At 36.6% G+C, this 23,692-nt stretch overlaps 1 protein-coding gene across 8 annotated transcripts in view; it reads left to right on the plus strand.

Moving 5' to 3' along the window:
* USH2A (usherin) overlaps window positions 1-23,692 on the plus strand; it is a 368,811-nt gene that overhangs the window by 83,268 nt on the left and 261,851 nt on the right. For all 8 annotated transcript variants that reach the window (XR_015802194.1, XM_088161172.1, XM_088161173.1 and 5 more), the window contains exons 18-21: window positions 129-401; window positions 2,639-2,796; window positions 4,052-4,196; window positions 13,928-14,158. Coding sequence is in view for 7 of the 8 variants with exons in the window: in XM_088161172.1 (XP_088017298.1) it covers window positions 129-401; window positions 2,639-2,796; window positions 4,052-4,196; window positions 13,928-14,158 (807 nt within the window). In the remaining variant the exon portion in view is untranslated. The remainder of the gene's footprint in view (window positions 1-128; window positions 402-2,638; window positions 2,797-4,051; window positions 4,197-13,927; window positions 14,159-23,692) is intronic.

Consider the following 23,692-nt stretch of genomic DNA (forward strand, 5'->3'; position numbering starts at 1 on the left):
TGGCATTAAAATGTCACTCCAAAGTTCTCTTCTTTTTGTCTTAAAACCAAAAAAACAACAAAGTTGGTATTTTAGTGGAACTCCAGATATCTTTTAAATTTACTAATTTTTCCGACCTTTTTCTCTAGGTATAATTATAAGATATGAACTTTACATGAGGAAGAAATTAAAATCAACTGGGAACTTTCTTCCTCCTGAAATTCGTATCTTCCAAAGCAGTGGATGGCTCAGTCCTCAACCAGTTGTGGAATCTCAGAATGAAAATGCCTTGGCGCCACCACAGACCAGTACCACAGTTGTTGATCTGGAACCATTCACAGAGTATGAATTTTATGTGCTAGCAGTAAACATGGCAGGTAGCATATCTTCAGATTGGATATCAGGACGAACAGGAGAGGCTGGTAAGCAGTTGTTTGAATTTATTTGATAGAAATGAAAAGAAAATGCAGATTAGCATGTATTCTTAATTTTCAATAAAAGTGTCTAGTGGTGGTTAAGTAGGGGTAAAATCACATTTTTAACTAATTAATGATAGGTCAGATTATCTCAGAACTGAGCATGATAAGCAAAAGCATTTTCTTCACCTTAATACCATGTTGTTGAGGAAAATAATCCATGTCAATTAACGCTACATTTAAACTATAAGATTGCAAAATATACCAAGCAGTGTTTTAATTAGAAGACCTTGAAAGGGTTGAATTTTTAGGAATGTAGTGCTCGAAACTTCTGCTGAGACCCCCATTAGTGAGAGATGCCTCTATCCAAATTAAGGTTCAAATGAAGACATATGGCAAAGTCAATTACATGGATTTTATTTAACAATAAATGTGAGGTTTAGAGATAGAAAGAAAGGAAAAAAAGGGGGGAGAGTGATCAACAGAAGACAGTTACCACCCACGGATCCAGCAGTGTTCTGTTGGTCCTTCTTCACTCTGATTTTCTCAGTCGTGATTCTGAGGTCATTCAAAATGTTTTGCTATTTATACATTTTAGTCAATGAAAGAAGTAATGTTCATTGGCTACGCAGTTCTCTTATTCTGTTAGTTGAATGATTCCCTTGCTTCTAATGCTAATTAGTCTACATACTCAGTCTTTCTCTTTTTTTGAGTCTGTGGGTGTCTGGGGTTGATGGGCCGTGAGTTGGTGTTCATGATCTCCCCTGATGGAATTACTTTTTACCCAGTCAGAGCTGATTTCAGCACAATTGCCAAGTTGGCTTTTGTTATGGCCCATAAATCTTGCACTGTCCGCTATCAGTGATACATTTTTCTTCCCAAGGATTTTTAACCTCCAGCTGGGTCTGAGATAACATCTGGGCAATAGTACCATCTTTATCTTATCTCAAGTTCTTGCTGTGGTGACTTATCTTACAGTCCAGGTTCCAGGTATCCAGAGAAGCATATTCAGGGAAGCTTCAGTGGTTCTTGGTGTTTGCACCAAGACTGTCCCATGACTTGGGATGATCTTTGTTTGACTGGTGATATGTGTGTGAGGCGTTGCTTCTTCACAGTTTCCCAAAGAGGGAATTTTTGTCTGGGTGCGTTTAACCAGAATGAGCAAAACAGATCTCGCATGCACCATGCCTAGAGTTATCCTGTCACTTCCTTCTGTGCTTATCTCATGGCAAAGTCTTTCGTGTTTGAGACAGCCAACTGTGCTCTTTAACTCCTTGCAACTCTTCATGTGCTTTTATGGAGGCCAAGTGTCCTCATATGGCCCCTTTTTATCAAAGTGTAACCAGTTCACAACCTCTTGTATTATGACCCTTCTCTTCAGATTTTCAAAAGGACTTCGCCACTTGACATATTATTTGAAATATCAGCAATTTATTTCAGTGCTTTCAGTAGAAATCTATGGTTTTCAGACTGATTGAACCCATGATTAGCAATTAAACATCTCTTATGTTACTTATGCTTTTTTGTTGTTAGCTTGAAAATGGTGTCCTCAGTCATTTACTCCAGCAAAACAGCAGGCTAAACGAATTCTTCCTTCAAAATGAGCCTTTTTGCGTGTCTGTTCCTAAATACTATATGTTATAGAAGTGTTAAATTGTATTTGGGAAGAGGTCCATTAGTGCAGTTGTTTGTACGTAACAGAAGTGCTGTGAGTTGGTATCCTATTATTACAGAGGAATCAGGTGGGGATTTAACTGCAGTGCAAACAATCCTTTAACAGATTTACTATGGAAGACAGGGGAACTGTTTTGTAAGAAGTGAGAGACATGTTAATTTCAAACTGGCCTAGCAAACAGAATTGCTTTTAAGATGCTGAAGTATTGAACACTTTTTGCTTTTATCAGTTTTTTCCCATGTTGCATGAAGTTTTTCTTCAAGGCTTTTTCATTTGTATGTACTTTCCTACTTGCTACAGGGGATAGGACTGTAGTGTTGATTAGTATTTCTTTGAAGACACAGACAGAGTTTGAATCTGCATTCACAGCCAGAGTAGAAAACAGGAGAATGATGAGTGAAGTACTTAACCAAAGTAAGGTGAAAATTCCAGCTAGACTTGAAAATAAGGTTAGAAAGGGGAAATAAATGATTGTCTGAAATAGTGTTTTACAAGTACAATGAGGAAGCTTGCATTATACATATTGCTCATTTATTTTATGCATATTATTAATTTAACTTTATTTCAGCTCCAGCATTCATGCCCTCTCCATCAGTATTCCCTCTTTCACCGCATTCCCTTAATGTGTCATGGGAAAAACCTGAAGATAATGTATCAAGAGGAGAAGTGATGGGATATAGTATCAGTTTGATGACTGAACAAAGGTCCTTGCCACCATTTTCTCAGGTATTATTGTTAGTTACATTAAATTTTTCCTAACTGGTAATAATAAAACTGATAAAACCTGATGTCCTCTGATGAGTTGTGATTAATTTTCCCCCTGGTTTGTTGTGTGTTCTCTGATCCAACTTTTCTACCTACAGGTTTGATTTAATGTTATATACTACTTCTGCATTTTAAGTTGTCTTTCTGATCTGACTTGTTTTCAGTGGCAAATGGGATTGAAAATTAGGAGAGATGAGGTTGTGCAACAAAATTTCAATGACCTTGATATTTGTATGTACTGGTTCTATATTGTAGCTGTACTTGCTAATATGCTTAAAGCCATATTGTTGTAGGTATCTACATTTTCCTTAAGAATGTGCTTGTCTGGATGAGTTTTTGAAGTGGTGAAACCTAAAATACTGGAAAGAAACAGATTTAAAAAGTCAAAATATGTGACTTTAAAATATTGTCGTAATGTTTGAATGGGTTTGGCAAACAAGTATCATGGCATTAGTAGTATACTAAAAGCTTAGGAATGAGCAGAAACATGATACATAATCAGAATGTAGTGAATCTGGTGCTCTCATATTGTATTTCTCATTCAGAGCTGATTTTGTCTTTTGGTATTACCACAGATGAGCCTCAGTTTATTTGCTTATTAACTGGGGATACTACTGTTCTCGGGGCTGTGGTAATAATACATAAATGTCAATTGCTTCTGGTCACTGGCTTGCAAGATTCTTCATGCAAAAAAGCATCTGATAACAAAGATATCTAAAGTGCTACAATCTATTCAGTCCCCCACTGATAGCTTATACTGATACTAAAGTAAAGCAGATGCAAGTGTTTGTAGGTATTTGTTATTCCTCTCCCTTCTAATGCCTGCTAATCATGTCAGTCCTTCAATGGTGGTCAGATTTCACAACTTAATAGTGTCATTTTCGTCATCTCAATTGTAGCTGCACTGTTTGTACTGATAACTGCACCACCACACAGTTTTATGAGGCAATAACTTTGTTTCCTCATTTATCCACTCAGGAACTGGCTTATTACCTCATAAAACAGTGTGATGGGAAGTATTATCACCTAAATCCCAGCTTGTTCAGACTCTCCAAAATAATCCTCTCCCTCAGTTGGTCTGTTCAGGCTTTCTCACATCTGAGTGAAAGAATCTGCAAGTTCAGAGACAAGTTTCTTGCTAGTGATCATGCCATTAAATGACAGGAATGAAAATATTATTAACCAACTGTTGTCTTCCAATCTGTTTGCTTTGCAGGTTTTGCATATAGCTGAGGCTCACGAGCTCTCCTACGTAGCAACGGGATTAAAACCTTACAGGACATACAACTTTACTGTTACTCTCTGCAATCAAATTGGTTGTGTAACCAGTGAGCCAGGCATGGGGCAAACCTTGGCAGCTGGTAAGAGAACAATCTGTAGCAAAGTGCAAAGCTGACACATGGTTTACTAATGAATACCATGATGATGGTCCTAGTTTGATGCGCAGTGGCAGGGGTAGGTGTTCTATTAATACAAAGTGACTTGCTTAATTATTATTTGTTTGTTTTGACAGATTAAACCCAAAATGTTTTCAGTGGAGGTCTAAAATACTCTGCTATGACAGTAGGATTTGTGTACTGCTGTCTCAGTTGCAAGTTATGATGTGTATAGTTTTTGTTCGTGTTTGTTTAAACATGAAGGTACAAAAATGTGGCTGCATCCACTCATTCATTCATGATGCTAAGTTGTTGTTAATTTGTCATTGGGGGTTTTCAGTGTATGTATTCACAACAAGAAATGTAAAATGCTCCAGCTGTGCCAATGCCTTGCTTAACACACGCAGGAGGAGTTGCATGGCTTTAAGAGTAACATAAGTATATAGTGTATTTGTGTGTCTAAATCAGAAGCAATGGTTTGGATCTGCTTTTTTGAAAATGTTGGTTTATTTACCCCCCGAGATTTTGAGATTTTGCTTTGTAGATATGTATTTGCATACCTATGGGAACCATGCTAAAGAAACTGCATATATGTTCCTGTGCACCTCAATACATTTTCAGTCTTCAAGTTAATTTCTGTAGCATTGTCATGGATTTCAAAGGCACCGTCTACAAATTTAGGGGAAAATACACATCAGTCCAGAACAGAGATAGCCTGTATTTATTACTTTGAAGAAAGGACTGGCATAGACTCACTTCTTGGGCATTGAAGGTTCAAGAGGGTTTTAAGAGAGAAATTATGAGGAATATCAGCTTTACAAATCTCTTTATTAATGGAATGAGATAGTCAGTATGGCTCTTTAATACTATAAATACAAGCTCAGACCCATGCTATGTGACATACTGCTGATCATCTGAAAGGAGCTGACCACTTAACATTGTGGTTTCCTTTTGTATAGGCATTTAAAACATGTTAATTAATTTTACAGTATTAGCTAAAATGCTTAACTAAAAATGTAAAACAATTAGAACTAAAAACATTAAGCAATTAGTGGTGTTGTCATGGATGTCGTGATGATGATCGTTACGATTACTTCTCTTATGTAATTTCATCTTCACGTAGGAAAACATCTGAAATTTTCTGCTGAAATGAAATTTAAGGTGTTGGGATATTGCCTCTAGTCTGACCTCATTTCATATTTGTTTCATTGCCTTTCCATTTGTTTTCAAGTGGAAGGCTGTCCATATACAGAGCCTCCTACTTGTATAAGTATGACTTTATCCCTTTCCACACAGCCATGAGGAATGATGTTCCAGTCTGTGCTGATAACCATGGAAACAAATATTGCCTAAACAGCACACCTTATTACTACAAATGATCCAACTTTGCATTTATACATTTATTAAAAGATTCAGGAACAATAGCTTAGTTATGCTTGACAGCTTGTTTATGACCATCTCCTCCCTGGTTGTGTTAATACTCAGAGACCTATCACATTAGAGAAGACAGGAGAATACAAAATAGCATAGCAGGCATGTCCCCATTTATTAGCTGTTTTGCAGTGAAGCCTTTTCCTAGTTACTGTTGTAAGCCTTGAAAGAAAAGAATTAGTGCTGTATTGTGTTCCTTTTATGTTTTTAAAGCATGTTATTGCTTTAAAATGTCTTAAATTCTGGCAAACTGAAAAACATACGTTTTGCATGCAGTTTTGTCTTCCACAAGTCACATTTTTTGTGTGTGGTTTTCTTTGTTTCTGTGAGGTTTGGTTTTTATTTTTTATTCTTTGTGTGTGTGCGTGCATGTTTCATTCTGTGAGGTTCAGTAAAACTGCATTTCCGAAGACAGTTTAAAAGAAGCAGTATTTATGTGATGACAATCAAAGGGAGTTAAAACTTGAAACAATCCCCAGCATTTGTAAAAATAGATATTCAAGTCTTAGTCCATTTCTATACTTTCTTTTTTTTTTTTGTCATTGGAAAGTGCAAAATGAAATTAAAATTGTCTTTCTAGGACTGTTGGAGAGTTCTTTTTTTTTTGTGGAGGAATGTCTCCCTGGCAAAGAGACAACTTTCCTGGCTGGATGCCAGTCCCCTTCCATGCCCTGGCAAAGGCAGTTTTTGGAGGAAGTCTTGACTGAAATGTGTTCCAGCATGATGGTCCCCTTGCATCATAACACAATCCAGGAGCTTTGAATTGTTTCAAGTTGGGCTAGAGGTTATACTAAATTAGACTAATTCTTCTCCTCTGATCCTCAGCAGGACGAGGAGAATGATAATGGAAAACCATGACCATTCCCCTTCTGTGTATGGAGCATACAGGTTTATCACATGGACAATTTCAAGCAATGGGTATCTTGATGGCTGTGATTTTGGCATGTCCAACAGATGTGTATTAGCAAGGGACTTCTTTTTGAAATTGCCAGTGGCTTTTGAAATTTGCCACTAGAAGTCTCAAGTAATTTTTAAGCTTTGTTAAGATCCATTAGGGTAGTTTGAAGCCTAGTTATAAAAAAGATACTCTTTAAAATCTAATCTTTTTCTCTGAAAACTTGTGGGGGGTTTTTTTCTTAATGCATTGTAAAACAGAAAATGAAAACAAAGGCAGAAACAAGGGCATGAAATCACTATAAACAAAATTGTTGAGGAAGAAAAGTAAGGGATTTTGAGGTAAGATTGAAAAGACAAAGAAAAGAGACTATTTCATGTAGGAGCAGAATTTAAGGATAGCACCCAAGGGGGCAGAAGCATCAGGAAAGGTCTACTGATTTTTCAGTAAGAAGTCTCTTGGACTATGACTGGTTAAAATCCAGAAGCAAACTTAATGAGTGGATTCATTCTAACTTGGTTCAATATAGGCATCTGTACTGGAAATATCTCGTGTAGATTTGCAGGAGTAGAGTGAAAGAAAACTCAAATTGGCCATATGTCCTTGTGTCTGTCAGACTGGCAAAATCACTCCTCCTCACCAATACATACACCCACGATGTTTGTAAATGGTAATATAGAAGACAAATCAGAAGAATGGGAGGAGAGAGTGTGAGAAAACAAAAAAAAATTGCGAAGAACTGAGCTGTTTTGTAAAAAGACAGTGTTACAAATGCATATGAAGCCAGAAGGGTGAGCTAAATAAAAGAACAGTTATGCGTGATGCTCCAAGAATAGTAAAAAGTGGTGGAAGATCAATGTTAGAGTAAATGCAGTATTGAGATGAAAGATCAAAACAAGCATAGGAAGGTAATAGGAGAGAATTACCCATCCCTGTTACTCAAAGAGGTAAGTGGACAGAAAGAGAACCTCAGTTTGGTCTGGTCAGATACAAATACATACATAGCCGACTTTTAAATATGCAATTAATTAAAAAGTGTTTCATACTTTTTAATCAGTCTATTAAATGGTAAATTAAGGCACTGCAGCTACCACAATCCTTGTGATGTTTGAAATACTTCTATGTACTGCAATATTGTGCTCATGCTACTGAAATCCTTGGCTGATAGATGAGGCAGAAGTTCATTGTTGATACTTTATTTGAGAATTTGAAATCCAATTTGAGCTTTGTTTTTGTCTGTGCTATCTCAAGATCATGAAGTGGATCTACATGTGTGTAACTGAGAGCAGTAATTACACGTTTTTCATCTCAATACATAGAGCAAAATCTTACTTTATTCTTTTCTCTGGCTTCTGCTGTGTTCAAATTCCTATTTACTTTTGATAATGGCATTCAGCCTTTTGTTTTTACTAGGTCTTAGGCAAATTTTTTTAATTTCAAAAGCGTTTTTTGTTGTGTGATTTTTCTCTCATTAGGATTCTGAACTGGTACCAATCTATAGAACTTTACTAGCTGATACCAGTGAGAGACCTGGTCCTTTAAAAATTTCTTTTTCTGACAATGTGTCTGCATGAAATTATGAATTACCAATACAAAACATGCATGTTTTCAAAATTTTTCAGTGAGGCAGAGAAATGCCATTTTATTCCCATCATTTTTTGTCATTTCAACAGGATGAAATTAGACATGTGACTGCTTGGACCAGTACAATTGCTTATGCTACTGATCTCAAATCATATAGTCAAAGGTTGCCTTAAACAATCTATACAGCTATGTTTCATTAGCTGCTGTGTGACTAAGCTTATTTCTTGTAATTAAGTTCGCCTTTCCTTTGCCCTTAATTTTTTAAATTCGTTTAAAAAGCACTTTTTAAGATGTAGCAAAGTATTTGCCTTGTGATTGCTGCCATTTACCCCAGCACATTGTATTCCTGATATTTTGCTTTTGATGACAATTACAGGGTTCAGAAGCTAATTTGTAGGAGATATTCTTCCAGCACCAGCTGCATCTGGCTTCTTGGCAGACTTCTCAACCAGTTGTATTTGGGGCTTTGGAGTTGCCTCTGGGTTTGCTGGGGTAATTCTGGGCTGTCTTACTCTCCTTGTTGTTTTCTTTTTGATTACCCTTTTAATCTGAATAATTTGTCCATTTTTTCCCATTCATGAATAAGGTCGGGTGCAGACCCTTTTCAAAAGCCTCATTTGTTTATGTCTGTCATAGATGGCTTTTCTACAAAAGGCTATGCCTCAATTTTAAAATCACCAATACCCATTAAACAGGTAGTAAGAAATGTATAGTTTCCTTTGTTGCAGAAGAGGAATACGAGGGCCATTTGCTGCTGGCCTGGAAACACAGATTGTTTTGCATGCATGTACATAATTCTCTTCATTGTGAATAGGACCCAAAGTGATTAAACAAGCACTCTTAATATGTTAATTTATAATTTTAATTACAACAATCTTGTATATATAGTCATTAGTGAATACTAATATAAATATTTTTCTACCTTTTTATTCATAATGCATAAACCAATCATCCAGTTACTTCTCGGCAGTTGCCTGTTTCCGTTTCATAATACAATCTTTGTTCTTAGTTATGAATGCATTTTGTTCATTCCTGTCTTGAATAATCCCTCATTAAGCTAGTCACTTTCTGCTCCATGCTAAAAAGGAAAAATTATCATGCAAATGTGGCATGCCATATTAAAAAGCACATTACCAAACACTTTTGTTGCTGTCCTTCAATTAGTTTCCCTTCTTTGAATTTAATTTCATTTGTTGTTAAACTACTGACTTGATGTATGGACTCATGAATTTGAGGCTGCTGCCAAGAATGTAGCAGGAAAAAAAAATCAAAGCCTCTTCAGAAAGCTACAGAGGCAAAGCTGAAATGAATTTGCTTCACCTTTGACAAGAACACTTGAGCAGCACTGGAATCCTCTGATGATTCAGCTTGGCTAATTATCCAATTATTTATTCCAAGAATAAAGACGCTGTTTTACAATTAGAAAAGTGTAAAGTAATCTGAGAAATTTCGTAATGACAGATGACTTAAGCAACTTCTGAGATAAATAGAATCTGCTCAAACTTGTCTTGCCAAGTGTTCAAACCGTAGTTAAACTGCTCTTTGAGTTTAAGGGAGTCAGTAGGGAATTAAAAGTTATTTGTTTCTTCTCCCCTACCAACCACATATTATGTCAGAAAATAGCTCAAAACAGCTCAGTTTGTTCTTTTTTCCTTTCTGTCAAATTTGCAACATTTTAAAGCTATGTTTAAGTTGTATTCCTCTTGATTAAAAGCTTTTGGTTCAAAGCAATACTTTTTAATTGCCTAATAATATAAGTCAGTTCTTAGGAAAGAACCGTGCATTTAGGAGTTCATTTGCAATATAACTGAAAAATTCATTGCATGGCAGTAAAACAATTTACTGTTAATTACAAGGAGAAGAATTTGCTGTACCATGCTCACAGATTGCCATGAATCATGCAGCACTCCTAGAGATTTATAACAGATGTGTAAGTGGGATGAATTAGCAAGGTTTAATAACAGAGACACAAATCATGCAGACTTCAAGGAGCTTTAATTGATATACTAGAATGTGACGGGCATGAATCACTCAGCCATTCAACAGCACTGTAACATATGGTCAGCTCAATATGCTGCATCTTAAATCGGTTGGTGAGTCGTTGGTTGTCCCATATGGTGGAAGCAATATATTTTTCATGATTTTTAAAAAATACAGTGGATTACATCTATTTTAAAAGAAATATGATTGCAACATATCCATGTTACTAAATTTTCTTTTGATGTCCATTGTGGGTGGTTTTATTCTTTTTTTTGGAAGAAGTCCAAAATGGACTCTAAAGAATGTCTTAAAACTCAAGACATTTTCAGAATATTGCTTGACTCATTTACTGTTGAAATTACTGATACCATTGTGAAGTGCAGAAAAAGGGAGCATAGCTGAAATGCAATGTCAAACTCGAGGTCCTCTAAATTACTGGAATCAAAAATTAAATGCATGACCCATAGTGAGGTATGCAATTTTACCTGCAAGGTAAACTCCAATATGAAAAGATATTTTCTGTAAGTTTTTGTCCTCGAATTGGGCATTTTTTCTCTTCTTTTTTGTATGTGTGCATTTGGGATTCAACTTAAAAACAGTTAAAAACTGTATACTTTACATTGCTGTTACCTTACTGAACTATTTAGTGTCTACTTGAGACTTTCAGTGGAAGAGTACACAAATACCTACCTACAGTAAGCTGAGCAGAAATTACTCAAACATATGTAAGCCTGTAAAATTTAGCCATAGTGTAAATATGTTATTCCTGGGACGAGAATCTGGCAGAGTATGGAAAAGCTTTAGCAGTTGTATTAGTAAACCTGACAGACTTGAGAAAGGAGTATTGTATCCTTAGAACCATGGCTGCCAGAATTTAATGTCAACAATTAAAATTTATTTTGATCCTTACCTAGTGTTTATTACTGTTTGTATACACAACAGACCTTACTAATACAGAGATGCACTATTAGATGGAATTACCATCTGTTCAGAGCGAAACGCTGGCATCTGTCTTCGAGCCTAAAACTAAAATGATATTATTTCAAACAAAACAAAATTAACTGCTCTTTACTTACCAACTTCATTTTTGTACATGTGTGTGCATAAACACATGGGAAAGGCTTATTTATAATGACCTGTGTAGCAACATCTATATTTAGATATATGACTTCAACATAAGCTGTATGGACCATCTGTCTTTATTGGTCTTTTCTGTGCCCTCTGCTACACAATGGCATGCAGCAATCATGGGCTTTTAAATACTGTTTTAGCCTTATAATATATTAAATATGTATTATATAGCAAGACATTAAAACTACATAATTAAAATACACAAAAATGTGACTTTGAATCCACTAAAATGCAGTACGCTCATTATTTTGACAGATGTGTCTTAACAGAACGTGGTTAAAAAAATTAAATAGGTAAAATTATACTCGATTCATCTTTCAGAAGTAGCTACAGGTACCACAGTGACACCTTTAGGAAAATATATACTGTATCTTTTAGTGTTGAATATTTTTAATTTCAGCATTTAGTACCCTGCTGGGCTAGTGCTACAGATTTATTTCAAGACCTTCTGTGTTTGTGTGCAGTTGGAGTTTCTATTTGGTTTTTTTAATTATTATTATTTTTGTTTTTAAATACTTCTGTAACCTATTCTGTACGGTTTGCTGCTGTCTTGATGCACAAGAATTCTCAAGCATCAAGGAGACTATAGTTTCAATACTAGTTCTATAGCAAGGATGTTACTTTCTGAAAGGGTAGTCTTGTGTTCCATATATCACAAAATAATAAATTGTGTCATGCTAGTGTTTAATGCGTGTACACAGTGCATTAACTGTAACTGTAGTACATTTATTTGTGCTAGAGGAGACTTGAAAATGATTAAAAAATCAATACTTCCCTGTCAGAGAAGCAAGTGTTACGATGCATTTAAGTAGTTAATTGCATAAGGCCCATAAAAGCTTCAGGTTTGGGTATCAGAGATGCCATAATTATGGTCCAAGTAACCACCGTTTATTAATACTAGACTTTAAAGGAAGATGTAGTTATTGTCATGAGTGCTAGTCAGCTGGATGCATGTTAAAAATAATGAATTTTAGCATTTCTGTTTGCCATCAGTACTCTCTACTGGAGGGCTCAACCTCTTCAGTTTGCATTTAAAATGCTGACGTAGGCTGGTTCCCTCAGAGGTGAGGTTTTGATTGTTAAGCCATGTTTTCTATTTAAACTTGTGCATTAATACCACAATTCATTAGTGCTGTGCCCTACTTATGCAGGGAAGCTTATGACCTCACACTGCATTACTTCAATTTTGACATTGTAAATTTCTACCATCGCGTGAGATACTAATTAGATTGTGAAATCATAAATGATACCTAAGCAGGAATTTACAGCACATAGTGCCTTTGGCAGTTTCCCAGTTCCCCCACTCCCTGCTTTCTCCAAGAAGAATATCTATCAAGTTATGGGGTGTGGGGACAAAGAAAAAGAAAAAAGAAAGAAGTAATAAACTACTGGCAAATAGGAAAAATGAAAAATATGTTAATGATCTTGGAAATGCAGGAATGTTTAAAAGGATGCTATTAATTCATTTTAAATGAAGCAATCTCTCCTACTCTAAAGAACTCATGCTACATACAATGCTGGGCTATGAAGTAATATGTCAGATTTTGAAGGCCCATATTTTAATTCAGATTTTATTGTTCTTGAAAGGCATTTATTGCTCTTTACTGTGTCATTATGAGAACAAGTAATTTTTACAAGTTGTCATTGTATTTCGCTTCCTGGGCACAAATGAAGTTCCTCTTGTTAAATCCTTCTCTTTATCAGGGAAAGAAGGAGGAGGAAAAAAGCAAGATAAGATGTATATGGATTCTGTACATAGCAAACTGTTCTCCAGATGACGTCTTCTATTGTTTCAGAGGTTGTCCATTTCTTTCCACCTGTAGGACCATCATGTCATTATCCAAACAGGTCATGCTGCCCTCCAGTGGCTTACTGTACAGTATTTTATTTAAAAAACGGAATAAATTTAGTTAATAATTCACCTGTAGAGTAGCCAATGCTATCAGAGTGTTTAAAAGAATACCAGAGTATTGGGTTTAATGGTAGGAAGATCATCCTGTAACGTAAAACTATCTTATGCTGCTACCTTTGTGGAAACAGTCTTGATTGGAGTCCTGGTGGAGAATTGGTGGAGAAAAATTAGAGAGGGTTGTTTTCTTGAAGTGAGTCATTATGTGAACATAAGCTGCTGTCTGGTGTGCACATCGTGAGAACAGCTAGCTGGGACTGCAGGACTGTGGACAGAGAGCTGTTCTGCTCCTCTTGGTGAGGATACGTCCAGTGAGAAGAGACCCCTGTTGTCATGTACCATGCTGCGATGTAACAAGAGTTATAAGTTCAAATTTTCCTTAGGGATTTCACTCACATCCACTTATGAAAGTCATACAGATGCACACAGGGAGTTCGGTGTGAGAGGCCCATCAAGGAAGGAGGGAACCCAAATATACTTTTCATGAAGATGTTGATTAATATCCTCAAAGATTGTGAACAAAAATATTTCAGATATAATTACAGAGATAATTGTCTAAAGCCTGAAGAAACAAAGAAAGTATTTCTTGTACAACTGAAATAAGTTTCTCATAAAGATTAAGAATATTTTTTGAGCCTTTTTTCTCTCCTAACTAAGCTTCTATGGATATCTGTGTTTATTCTTAAGATCAGGAAATGAAACAGGATGTTTTGCAAAGATTGTTATGTGCAATAAATAATTGCTCAAGTGTTATGGACAATGATGCCTGACAACTTTTATCCACAGCTCCAAGAAAACTTAGTGCCCCTCGTGTTGAAGGAATAAACAGCACAACGGTAAAGATAATTTGGAATGAACCTGAAGAGCTAAATGGGCCTTCTCCCATCTACCAGGTGGAAAGGATGGATTCATCTTTAGCAACAATGAATATAGAAGTAACAAAAGGGATCCGTTTCCCAGGAAATGGGTATTACAAATTTGCGAGTTCCACTCTCCCCACCAATACCTACTTTACAGGTAAATGAGTTTAAATTACTTAGAAAATATACTAATTGTACTCTGATTTTGTTCTACAATTTAGTATCATGTTCTATAAAACTTTTATGTTAAAGTAGGAAGGTTCTAATTTATTGAAGTACTGTAATGATTAGTGATGTATGGGCTATTTTGATTCTCACTTTAAAAGCCTATGGAAATCATTGGACATGTGGGATTTTTATTACCTCATGTTTGGACAGAGAGATGTACATGACAGTGAATGTTGCTGCATATTTGACTTATTTCTGAGTTGTAAATATAAGCTTTTATTTATTCTTCTGGGTTTAAAACTTTTAAATTAATTTGCTTGGAGTGCTAAGATGTGTTTTATTTGGTATCTTTTGGGGCTGCACAAAAGCTCTTTGCTTAAAAATCTCTGTCTTCCAGGTTCAGAGCGTTTGTGTTGTGATCCTGTTTGTTTTGTTACAGAAAGAAAAAAAGCCTGCCACTCTGACAGAATTCCACTGTTTCTGGGCCTTTGAGTGTTCTCTCTTTTCTCTTGATTAGTTACTTTACTTTGGAAACAGGAGATTTTCAGATTGAAGCAGACCTATGTCCTATTTCTGTGATTCTCATCATTTGGTGATGTCTTGCCTTCTGGGATAAAGCAAAGACAGAGACAGTATGTTTTTTTTGCAAAAATGAACCTGATTGAATGTTTGAGATGTTGTAGTGGTCTGTAAGTGAAATCTTGCATTTGTGTGCATGTAGTATGAGTGCTTAAAAGAAAAAACAGCAGAGCTGGAGACTTAAAAAAAAAGTGTGAAATGAAAGATGCATGTGTGAGTATTTATCTCAGGCCATGAGAATGACAGCAGGAAGGGGAAATCCAAAAAGAATCTTGGTAACTGTAGGAGCAGGCATTAACTAGCACACTGATGTGTAGGGGCCACACCAGTGGCAGTGACACAACCTGGTGCTAAGCCTTGTTTAAGAGAGAGAAGGCCTGCAAAAACTGTGCAGCACTGTTGACACAAAAAAAAAATGCTGGAGCTTTCAACAGGACTCAGCTGACATTCCTTGTCTTCAAGGTCACCACAGGCAATTCTAGCAAAGATATTTGAGCACCTGGTACTTGCAAGTGTGTATGGGCAAATTCAGATTTTATTTAAAACAGAAATCAGCTTCTTGCCTCTCTATGGCCGCTCGGTGAATCTGACTTAAAAAAACCCCAAAGTTTAGATGACTTCACTTTTTTTTTTCTAGCCAGGTGCTTACTGATAAATAATAATAACAAGTGATAATGTGTTTGTTAAATATTGACACTGTGTTGACTGGCACAACCTGTCTCTGTGCAGGAATCTGTAGAAACAGCTGTTGGACTCCTTTCCTCATCCAAATTGCTCAATGGTTTTCCTGACATCAGTTTGCACCCTTTACTATGTATTTAGAAAAAAAAACCCTTTGATGTTTCTTCTGTTGTCAGTTGTGTCTGCTTGGAACCAAGCAAGCCCAACACCAATCTACCCAAGTTTCAATTCGCTCTGGGGTTTAGTTCGGCTCCATAAGCTGAGACTGATGCCTTGAGTAAGTTTATTGTGATGGCTGAGATGATTTGAGAGTTTGGACAGGCAGGTTGGGAGATGTTAAAATAAAGCTCCCTTCATATTGGCAACTGATGGCTGATAACACTGTATGGATAAATATAATTTATCATAGCTTTGGATTGTGTTCTTTCTCTTCTACCAGCTATTAGTCAGAGTATTTGGAGACAACCTAGAACTAAAACACACTAGGCAATTTGTCCAGACATCTGCTAGTGATGACTGACAATCAGATTACATCAGTCTATCTTTGGTACCTAAAAATGTGTAGTTCAGGTTTGGCAACTCAATAAAGATTTTGAGAAATATAAATCTGGGTTTTTCTAAGGAGCTCATCTGTCCTTCTTCCAAAACATGATGGAGAGGAAAATGGTAGCAAATCCAGGAGAGTTTAGAAAGATGGACACTTAAGGGGATGAAAAATATTCTTTAACTGCACTCTACAGTTGTTTTGTTGTTGAGACCCTCTCTTATTACCCATTTCTGACGACAAGCAGTTGGCAATTGTGCTTTATGGATGGATCAGCTTTAGTGTGCATGCAGCTGTGTACATTTTTGACACAAAAGTGTGCCAGCTTGTATGTGTCAGTCAGCAGACAGATACTTCTCAGTGCGTCTGGGATCTCCCACTGTTAATCCAGAAAAAGATTGATCAGTTTATTCATTGCTAATAAATGCAGTTGTCCTCACTACCTCCCTGGCTGGTCTTACAGTCCAAGGTGCAAGTAATAGGGGCAGATGTATTTTCTGGGAAATTTTCCAAAATCATCTTTTAAAAAAAAAAAAAGTTATTCAATAAACACTGGCTACACTAAGCAGTGTCCTGTCTGTAACAAAGCCTCCAGCTGCATAGGGAGATGTGTTCTGAGTACACATTAGATGAGAGGAAATCAAGTAAAAAGACTTTTTATTTTTTTCTGCTGGAACTGTCCACATGCAACTTTTCAGCTCTTCAAAATGTGAAGAAGTGTTTTAGCCATGTATAATATCATTTCCCAAATGATGCAGACTTCCTTTTTAGGACTTATTTGTATTCCTTTAAGTTCTTATATACAACAGCATTCATTGTATCTATCAAAACACCACAAGGCAAAGGAGAGGTGTTGTTAGTGTTCTTGTTTTAGCTAAGGAACTTACCCATCTCCCATTACTCTGAAAATTGGGGTATTTAGGTGTTTATCTTCATATTTTCCCCATGAACAAAAAAGTGGTGGGATTTAACATATGGGGAGCTGAAGTTCAGATTCTACTTAATGTGGGACTTAAAAGGACCTCTAGAATTGGCTAGAAGCTTTTACAAATTATTTATTTTGTGTTGTTTGCTTTTATTGGTCCAGCTTGTGTGCTGTGGCTATGCTGGAGTCAGAATGCTGCAGTACCACTATTGTTTTTGCCTTTCTGGTTCTCTTGTCATCAAGAGAACTAAGATCTGTTTTATACAGGGTGTAGAACAGGCAAGCTTGGAGTTCAAATGTCATTCCTCTTGGATGACACTTGTTTTAAAAGAAAATTATTCATGTAATATTGATCAAACTGCAGTCTACTCTGAAGAAAGTTTTGTGTTTGGCCTTGCTTTGATTCCAAGTTTTCTGAAATAGGATAATACACTTAAAAAGAATTATGTCTTGCCTGGACTATGCAATCTTTGCTAACCTCTACATGATGCATATTCAGCTCTGTAATAATTAGAAAATAACTGTATGAGGTAAGATGTTAATATATTAAGCATTACAAGGAGATTTTTTTTGTTTTACAATGACATTTTTAGTGTTGTAAAGTGGTCTTTAAAATGTGTATTTAAAAAATATTTATATCTGTGCTAGTGTTTTTACTGCCAGATTCTGGCTGGGATACACAGACATTTCTCAGAGTGGAGAATCTTTCCAGTAACGATGTTTCTTAATGAGTTTGCCATGGAACACTGCACAGGCATCGTTTACATTTGTTCTGAGCAGGAGTGCTGAGAACAACTGTGGTCATTCGGTGTCAGATCTCCCCATAGCTCTTCATCCCTGTGAACTCTCTTTGCAGTAATGTAAAACAAATTCCACTCCACAGGATCTTGAGCAAACATTTGATAGTTAGTCAAAGGGGCTGATATTTTCATTAGTTTGTGGACCCAAATAAACAGACCTTTTCCAGCATCCCAACAGAACTTTATGGGATGCATTATGACTGAATACCAAGAAAATGAACAGGAATAGACATCCTAAAATAATGTAAGAGGAGAGGCCAAAGAAAATAGTGTAGTTTAGAAAAATGAAGATAAAAGGAGACACGATAATGGTGTTAAAATATATAAAAATGTGTAGTTTAAAAGAAGAGAATGAACTTCTTGTGTTTATGTGAGTAAAGCAGCAACACACTCGTAAAAAGCTTAAAATACAGCAAGGTAGATTGTCTTTTTTTTCTAAAAGATTCAGGCTAGTTGAGCAGTAGAATTCATTGTTGTGAGAAAGAAATGAAAGCTCTGACACTGTGGATTTTAAAGAACAGTTGGATGAGCATTTGTCAGGAATAACCTGGGTAAAATTGATTCTGCTTTGGAGTAAGTGGATTGTTTCTGTGACCTCTAAGAATGTTTTCCAAACATATATCCTATTATAAGCTCAGACTAACCCAATGAAACTGGGAGAGATGTTCATTTCACCAAATAACTTTTAGTAGCAAAGAGCTCTCTTTTTTTTTTCTGATTGAAAAAGAAGTTTTATTTGTAGAGGGAAGGTTGCATGAGTTGAACAAGTTTTGCTTCTATTTTATTTTTCTTCTTTAGATATTTTCTAGCATTTCTTTATACAGCTAATGATTTGAGATGGTTAGAAAATCAATTTTAATCACTAATTCAGAATAATGTAATAATTTGGCATTGAAGAGAAATCGTCTAGTCTTCCTGCTCATGTTGAGTCCAGCTAGGCCCGTTTAAGCCTTTGTCTGCTTATCTCTCAATATGTGGCTAAGTATGTTTCCAAATATTGTTCCAGTTTTCAGTTTGACCCATCTTTTGGTTTACTCCCTTAGATCTAAACAAAATTTTCTGCATATGAACCCATGTCCATTGCCTCTTGTTCTGTCACTGGAGAGGTCCAAAGAAGCATGGCTTCATCATCTTTATATTCTTTGGGAAGGTAATTGAAGAAGGCAGTCATTTCCTCCATCCTTCCATGCTAAAGACTAAACAATCCCTATTGTCTCAGCCTCTGTTGAATGTCATATGCTTTGCTTTGGCCTCCTGACTATCTTGGTGCCACTGGATTTGTTTCAGTCTGCAAGTACCTTTTATATTTGTTTTTGTTTTTAGTTTTTTTTCTTTAATGCCAGAATATCTAAAACTTCACTGTAGGACTTGCATTTGCCTTTGTTGGATTTCACAAGATTTCTGTCAGCCTATTTCTCCAGCCTGCTAAGGTTTCTCTTTGTTTCAGTGTATCCACTGCAGCCCTTAATTTTATTATTTTAATTGCCTCCCAACTTTTTGACAGCACACTCCATCCCATCACCTGGGATCCATTTTAATGAATAGAAACGTTAAACAGAATTGGTCCCAGTACCAGTTTCTTGTGGATGCTGCCCACTGGGCTTTATGCCGCTTGTCACAAGCCTTTGAGTTCTGCTGTTTAGCCAGTTTTCTTACTCACTTTTATAGTCCACCTGTGGTCCATCTATTTCTCCACATTGATGGCAAGGATTCCCTAATCTATAGACACAACTTTACAGCAAATGCAGTTAAATTTGTTTGCTTCAGCTTTATACTAAAAAGATGGAGAGAAAGGAAGAGGAGGAGAGAATCTGACCTTTTTGCTTAGTTTGGCTTTATGTATTCTTTGTCACTCTGCTGGCACCTTTTCCTTTCATAGCTTTTGAAGAATCAGCCTTTTTATTTCATTATGTTGAACTGAAGAAAGTCAACAAGATTTTCTGACGGAGAAACTATTAGAAAAAAAATTCTTGCTCCAAGCTTTTGAATACTCTGAGAGAACGAAAGAGTGCACATTTGTTTTGTGGACTTGAAGAACATACATTTTGTCAGGGAACATTTAATATTGCCAATCATTTGTCAGAGTTTTATATTAAATCATACACTAAAAAGCTCTGGGAGAACTTGCATTTTGTGTCCTTTCTGTCTAGATTGTTGCCACAGGACTTGTCCTTAGAAAAGCTTCTAATTTTTATGCCAACTTCTTATATTTTCTCCTCTTGTCTTCACAAAAGAATGATTTGAACCTGCATCTTCATCTTCTGTGAAAGAAAGATACAGATCTTCTATATCACCGTCAAGTGGCTGGCTTCAGTAAGAAAGAGAACCATCCTTTTTTTCTGTCTGAGAACTGTTTGCACAGAGATTTTAGGTAGAATTTTATCTTAGTACTTAAAATGAATTCAGAGTTTCATCTTGAAAAACACATTCCTTCCTTTCTTCCTTTTGAATCCCAAGAAGCCTAAAGATAGGAAGCAAGAGAGGAGCTGCATATAGAGAAAAAGGAGTGATCCAGCACAACAAAGTGAACTCTGCTGCTTTATGAACAAAACAACTTAAAACATTTTTGAACATGCACAACAGGGACTTAGGCAACAAATAAGCCAAGCTGATGCTGACCTTGCCGGAGTTACAGGGGTAATATTTTCACTAAGATGGGCTGGATTTTCAGGCACTGACATACTTGCTATCAGTATCAAGTATCTGCTTTTACTTCCTTTTTTTTTTTTTTTTTTTTTTTTTTTTTTTTTTTTTTTTTTTTTCAATTTTTGCCACTACAGGAAAGAAGAAAAAAAAAGAATCTCATCTATCTCATCTTCTGTATAATTTTTCATATTTATCTCTTGTACTTTAACAGATCAACTTTGCAGCACAAGCTTTGGACATACAAGAGCAGTGTGTTTTTTTTCCCTACATCTTCTTGGCTTTAGTGCCAAAGTAGTTTTTTGCCAGTGTTGTGCATTCTGCACTGCATGATTAAAACTGCATTTTTCTGTATTTTTGTGCATGGTAACTTTTAGAGAACACAGTTCAATGTGTTCACAGTGTTGTACAATGGAAATTGTAAAAGCAGGAGCTTTCCCATTGTTACATCAACCTTCCAATGGAAAGACCCTTTCCTAGACTAGATCATAGTTTCATCTGTCTGTGCAAAAACCAGCTACAGAATTGAGTCTATTGATTATTGCAAACTCACAAGATGACTGTACTTTTCAAAAGAGCACTTATTCCGCTTTGGTCACAACTCTAGTTGGGCTTTTGCTAATTTTGTGCAAACATCATTCACTGTTTTGAAACGTAGTAGACATTCTCTCTGCAGGTGTTAAGCCTAAGAATTAGCAGAAGAAACAGTTATGGAAGTGCTGTTTTGCTTCAGGCATGACATCTGGGATTCCTTTTGTGCTTGTGCACCTCTAAGAAAAGGTGCAAAATTGAGGGACTTGTTGAGGGAGATTTAGGGAAATAAAAGTTGCTGAAAATAGCAAACAAAATGAAAAAGATAGAAACTGCAATGGGCATGGTGTTTATTCAATTTAAAGAAATAAAAATAAAAGAGAGAGTAGAAGGCACCAAGCATCTCTTGAAAGTTTAGTGTACTAAAGATCCATGTTTAAGGGAGGCTGATTTCACTTCAGTTAGAGCAAACAGTACAGATCAAAGAAAGAATTGGAAGCAGGTTTGAACATAGAAAAGAGTAGTTCAATGGATGATCACCTTTTGGAGTGAATGTATGAAAGCTTCTGGAAATTCTCGAACTCAAATACCTGATGGTGAAGAGATATGTGAAAGAGAAGTGGCTATTTCTTATTATGTTCATTTGCTAGAGCAATTGTGGGTCTTCCATACCAGTACTTCAATACTTTATAAATTTTTTGTGAGATTCTTTTGTGCTGGTATAACAAACTTATAACTCAAAGTACCTTTTTAGAGAGGGGATTTAATGAGAAATAATAGCCAAAAAGAAAAAGATCATTTGGTCCAACTTTTTTTGGCAAAAGTATAATCTAGACAAAATGGCCCAGTACTCTCCAGCTGAATCTTAAATATCCAGAGCTGGGGAATCCACCACTTCTTGGAAACTTTATTCCAGTGGCTGGCTCATTGTGACATTTTTCATCTTGTCCAGTTGGATTCTCCCCAAGAGTAACTCTTACCCATTATTCCTTATCTTTTCCGGGTAAAAGACTCTTTGTAAAAAGGGATTCTCTTTCTTGTAGCTACTCTTTAAATACTGGAACATGGTAATAAGGTCTCTCTTGATCCTTCTTTTCTCAAGGCTGAATTTTCTCAGTCTTTCCCTATTTGACAGGCTACCCAGTCATTTGATCATCTTTGGCCTTTTCTGGACTCTCTCCAGCCTTCCACATCTTTTCTGCACAGTGGAAACCAACTGAACACAGTGTTCTGGGTGCAGCCTGACAAGCACAGAGTAGAGGGGAATAGCTTCTTTATCTCTGCTGGAGATGTCCTTGTTGATGCCATCCAGCATCCTGTTGGCTTTTTTTGCCACAGCAGCACACTGACCACTCATATTGAGCTGCTTGTCCCCAAGATGCCCAGGTCCTTTTCCACAGAGCTGCTCCCCAGCCTGTGCTGCATTCCTGGTTTCTGTTTTCCCAGGTGCAAGATGTTATATTTGTCTTCGTTGAACTTTATAAGGTCCTTGTCAGCCCATTCTTTCAGTCTATCTGTGTCTTCCTGCAGGGTGGCTCTCCCTTCCAAAGTGTCCAGTTGCACTCAGTTTGGTGTCATCATCACATCTCATCAGGGTACACTTATCCCATCATCCAGATCACTTATGAAGATACTAAACATCTTTAGGCTCTCATGACAGGTTTGAAAATGAGCTATTTACCACCCTCCTAAGGGTGCTGCCTGACACCCAGTTCCCACCCACCCCACAGACCACTTATCCAACCATCACATCAGTTCTCTAGGAGGAGGCAGTGGCAAATAGTTTAGAAAGCCTTGGTGAAATTGAGGTAGGACATCCACTGCTTGTCCCACATTCACTGAGGAAGTTACTTTGTGGTAGAATGCAGTCAGGCTGGTCATGCACTATTTGATCTTGGTGAGTCTGTGCTGACTTTTCCCAATTGTGCTTCACCTGACTTGTGGCAGCTCCCAGGAAGACATTCCATAACTTTGCCAGGAACTAAAGTAAGAGTAACGTGCCTATAATTTCCTGTGTCATCATTTAAGCCCTTCTCATAGATGGGAGTGACATCGGCCTCCCTCCAGTCTTCTGGGATTTCCCTCGATCTCCACAGCTTCTGAAAGATTGTGGAGACTGACCATGGCAGCCATGTCAACAAACTCTTGGAACACCCTCAAGTGGATATTGCCAGGTCACATCAATTTGTAGAGACCAAGCTCCTATAATAGTTCACATACAAATTCTCCCTTTACTGTTGCTGAGCCTAAATTGGCATCAACCTTGATTTTTGTGCTGGTGAGGGTGAGGGTGAAGAAAATGTTTCACCATTGCTGCTGACTAATTCACCTCTCCTGCTAAACAGCAGGCCAAAATTTTCCTTCTGATTTTATGGAGAATTTTCAACAAGGTTGCAGGGAAGAGATAGTATACAATACTCTTGTATTTGCTGGAGAGATACTTGAAATGAAATTAATGCTTTCTGGTATGTGCCTGGCCCTTATTTAGATTATTTCTATAATGGGTTATTTAGTCCAATGACTTCAGACATTGTGTTTGACTAATACTGAGCCTTTAAGGTATTTCTGCTTTTGAATGCAAATTCTTTCCCATATTGTTTTTAAAGGGTGAAGATGTAACTACTGAATTATGTATTGACTAAAGTGTTGTGAGGTGTCATGCATTGATTATGATTGCATTGTGGATTTGATCAGGAAATTTTCATAATAATAATATAAGGAAGCTTTTCACCTTCTAATTGATTTTCAGGGCGATTAAATTAAGACCTTGTCTAAGTACGACTGTCCTTATCAATTACTGGCAGAATAGAGAAATTAAAG

Source organism: Sturnus vulgaris, chromosome 3 (assembly GCF_052056855.1).
Source record: "Sturnus vulgaris isolate bStuVul1 chromosome 3, bStuVul1.hap1, whole genome shotgun sequence".
Classification (NCBI taxonomy): Eukaryota; Metazoa; Chordata; class Aves; order Passeriformes; family Sturnidae; genus Sturnus; species Sturnus vulgaris.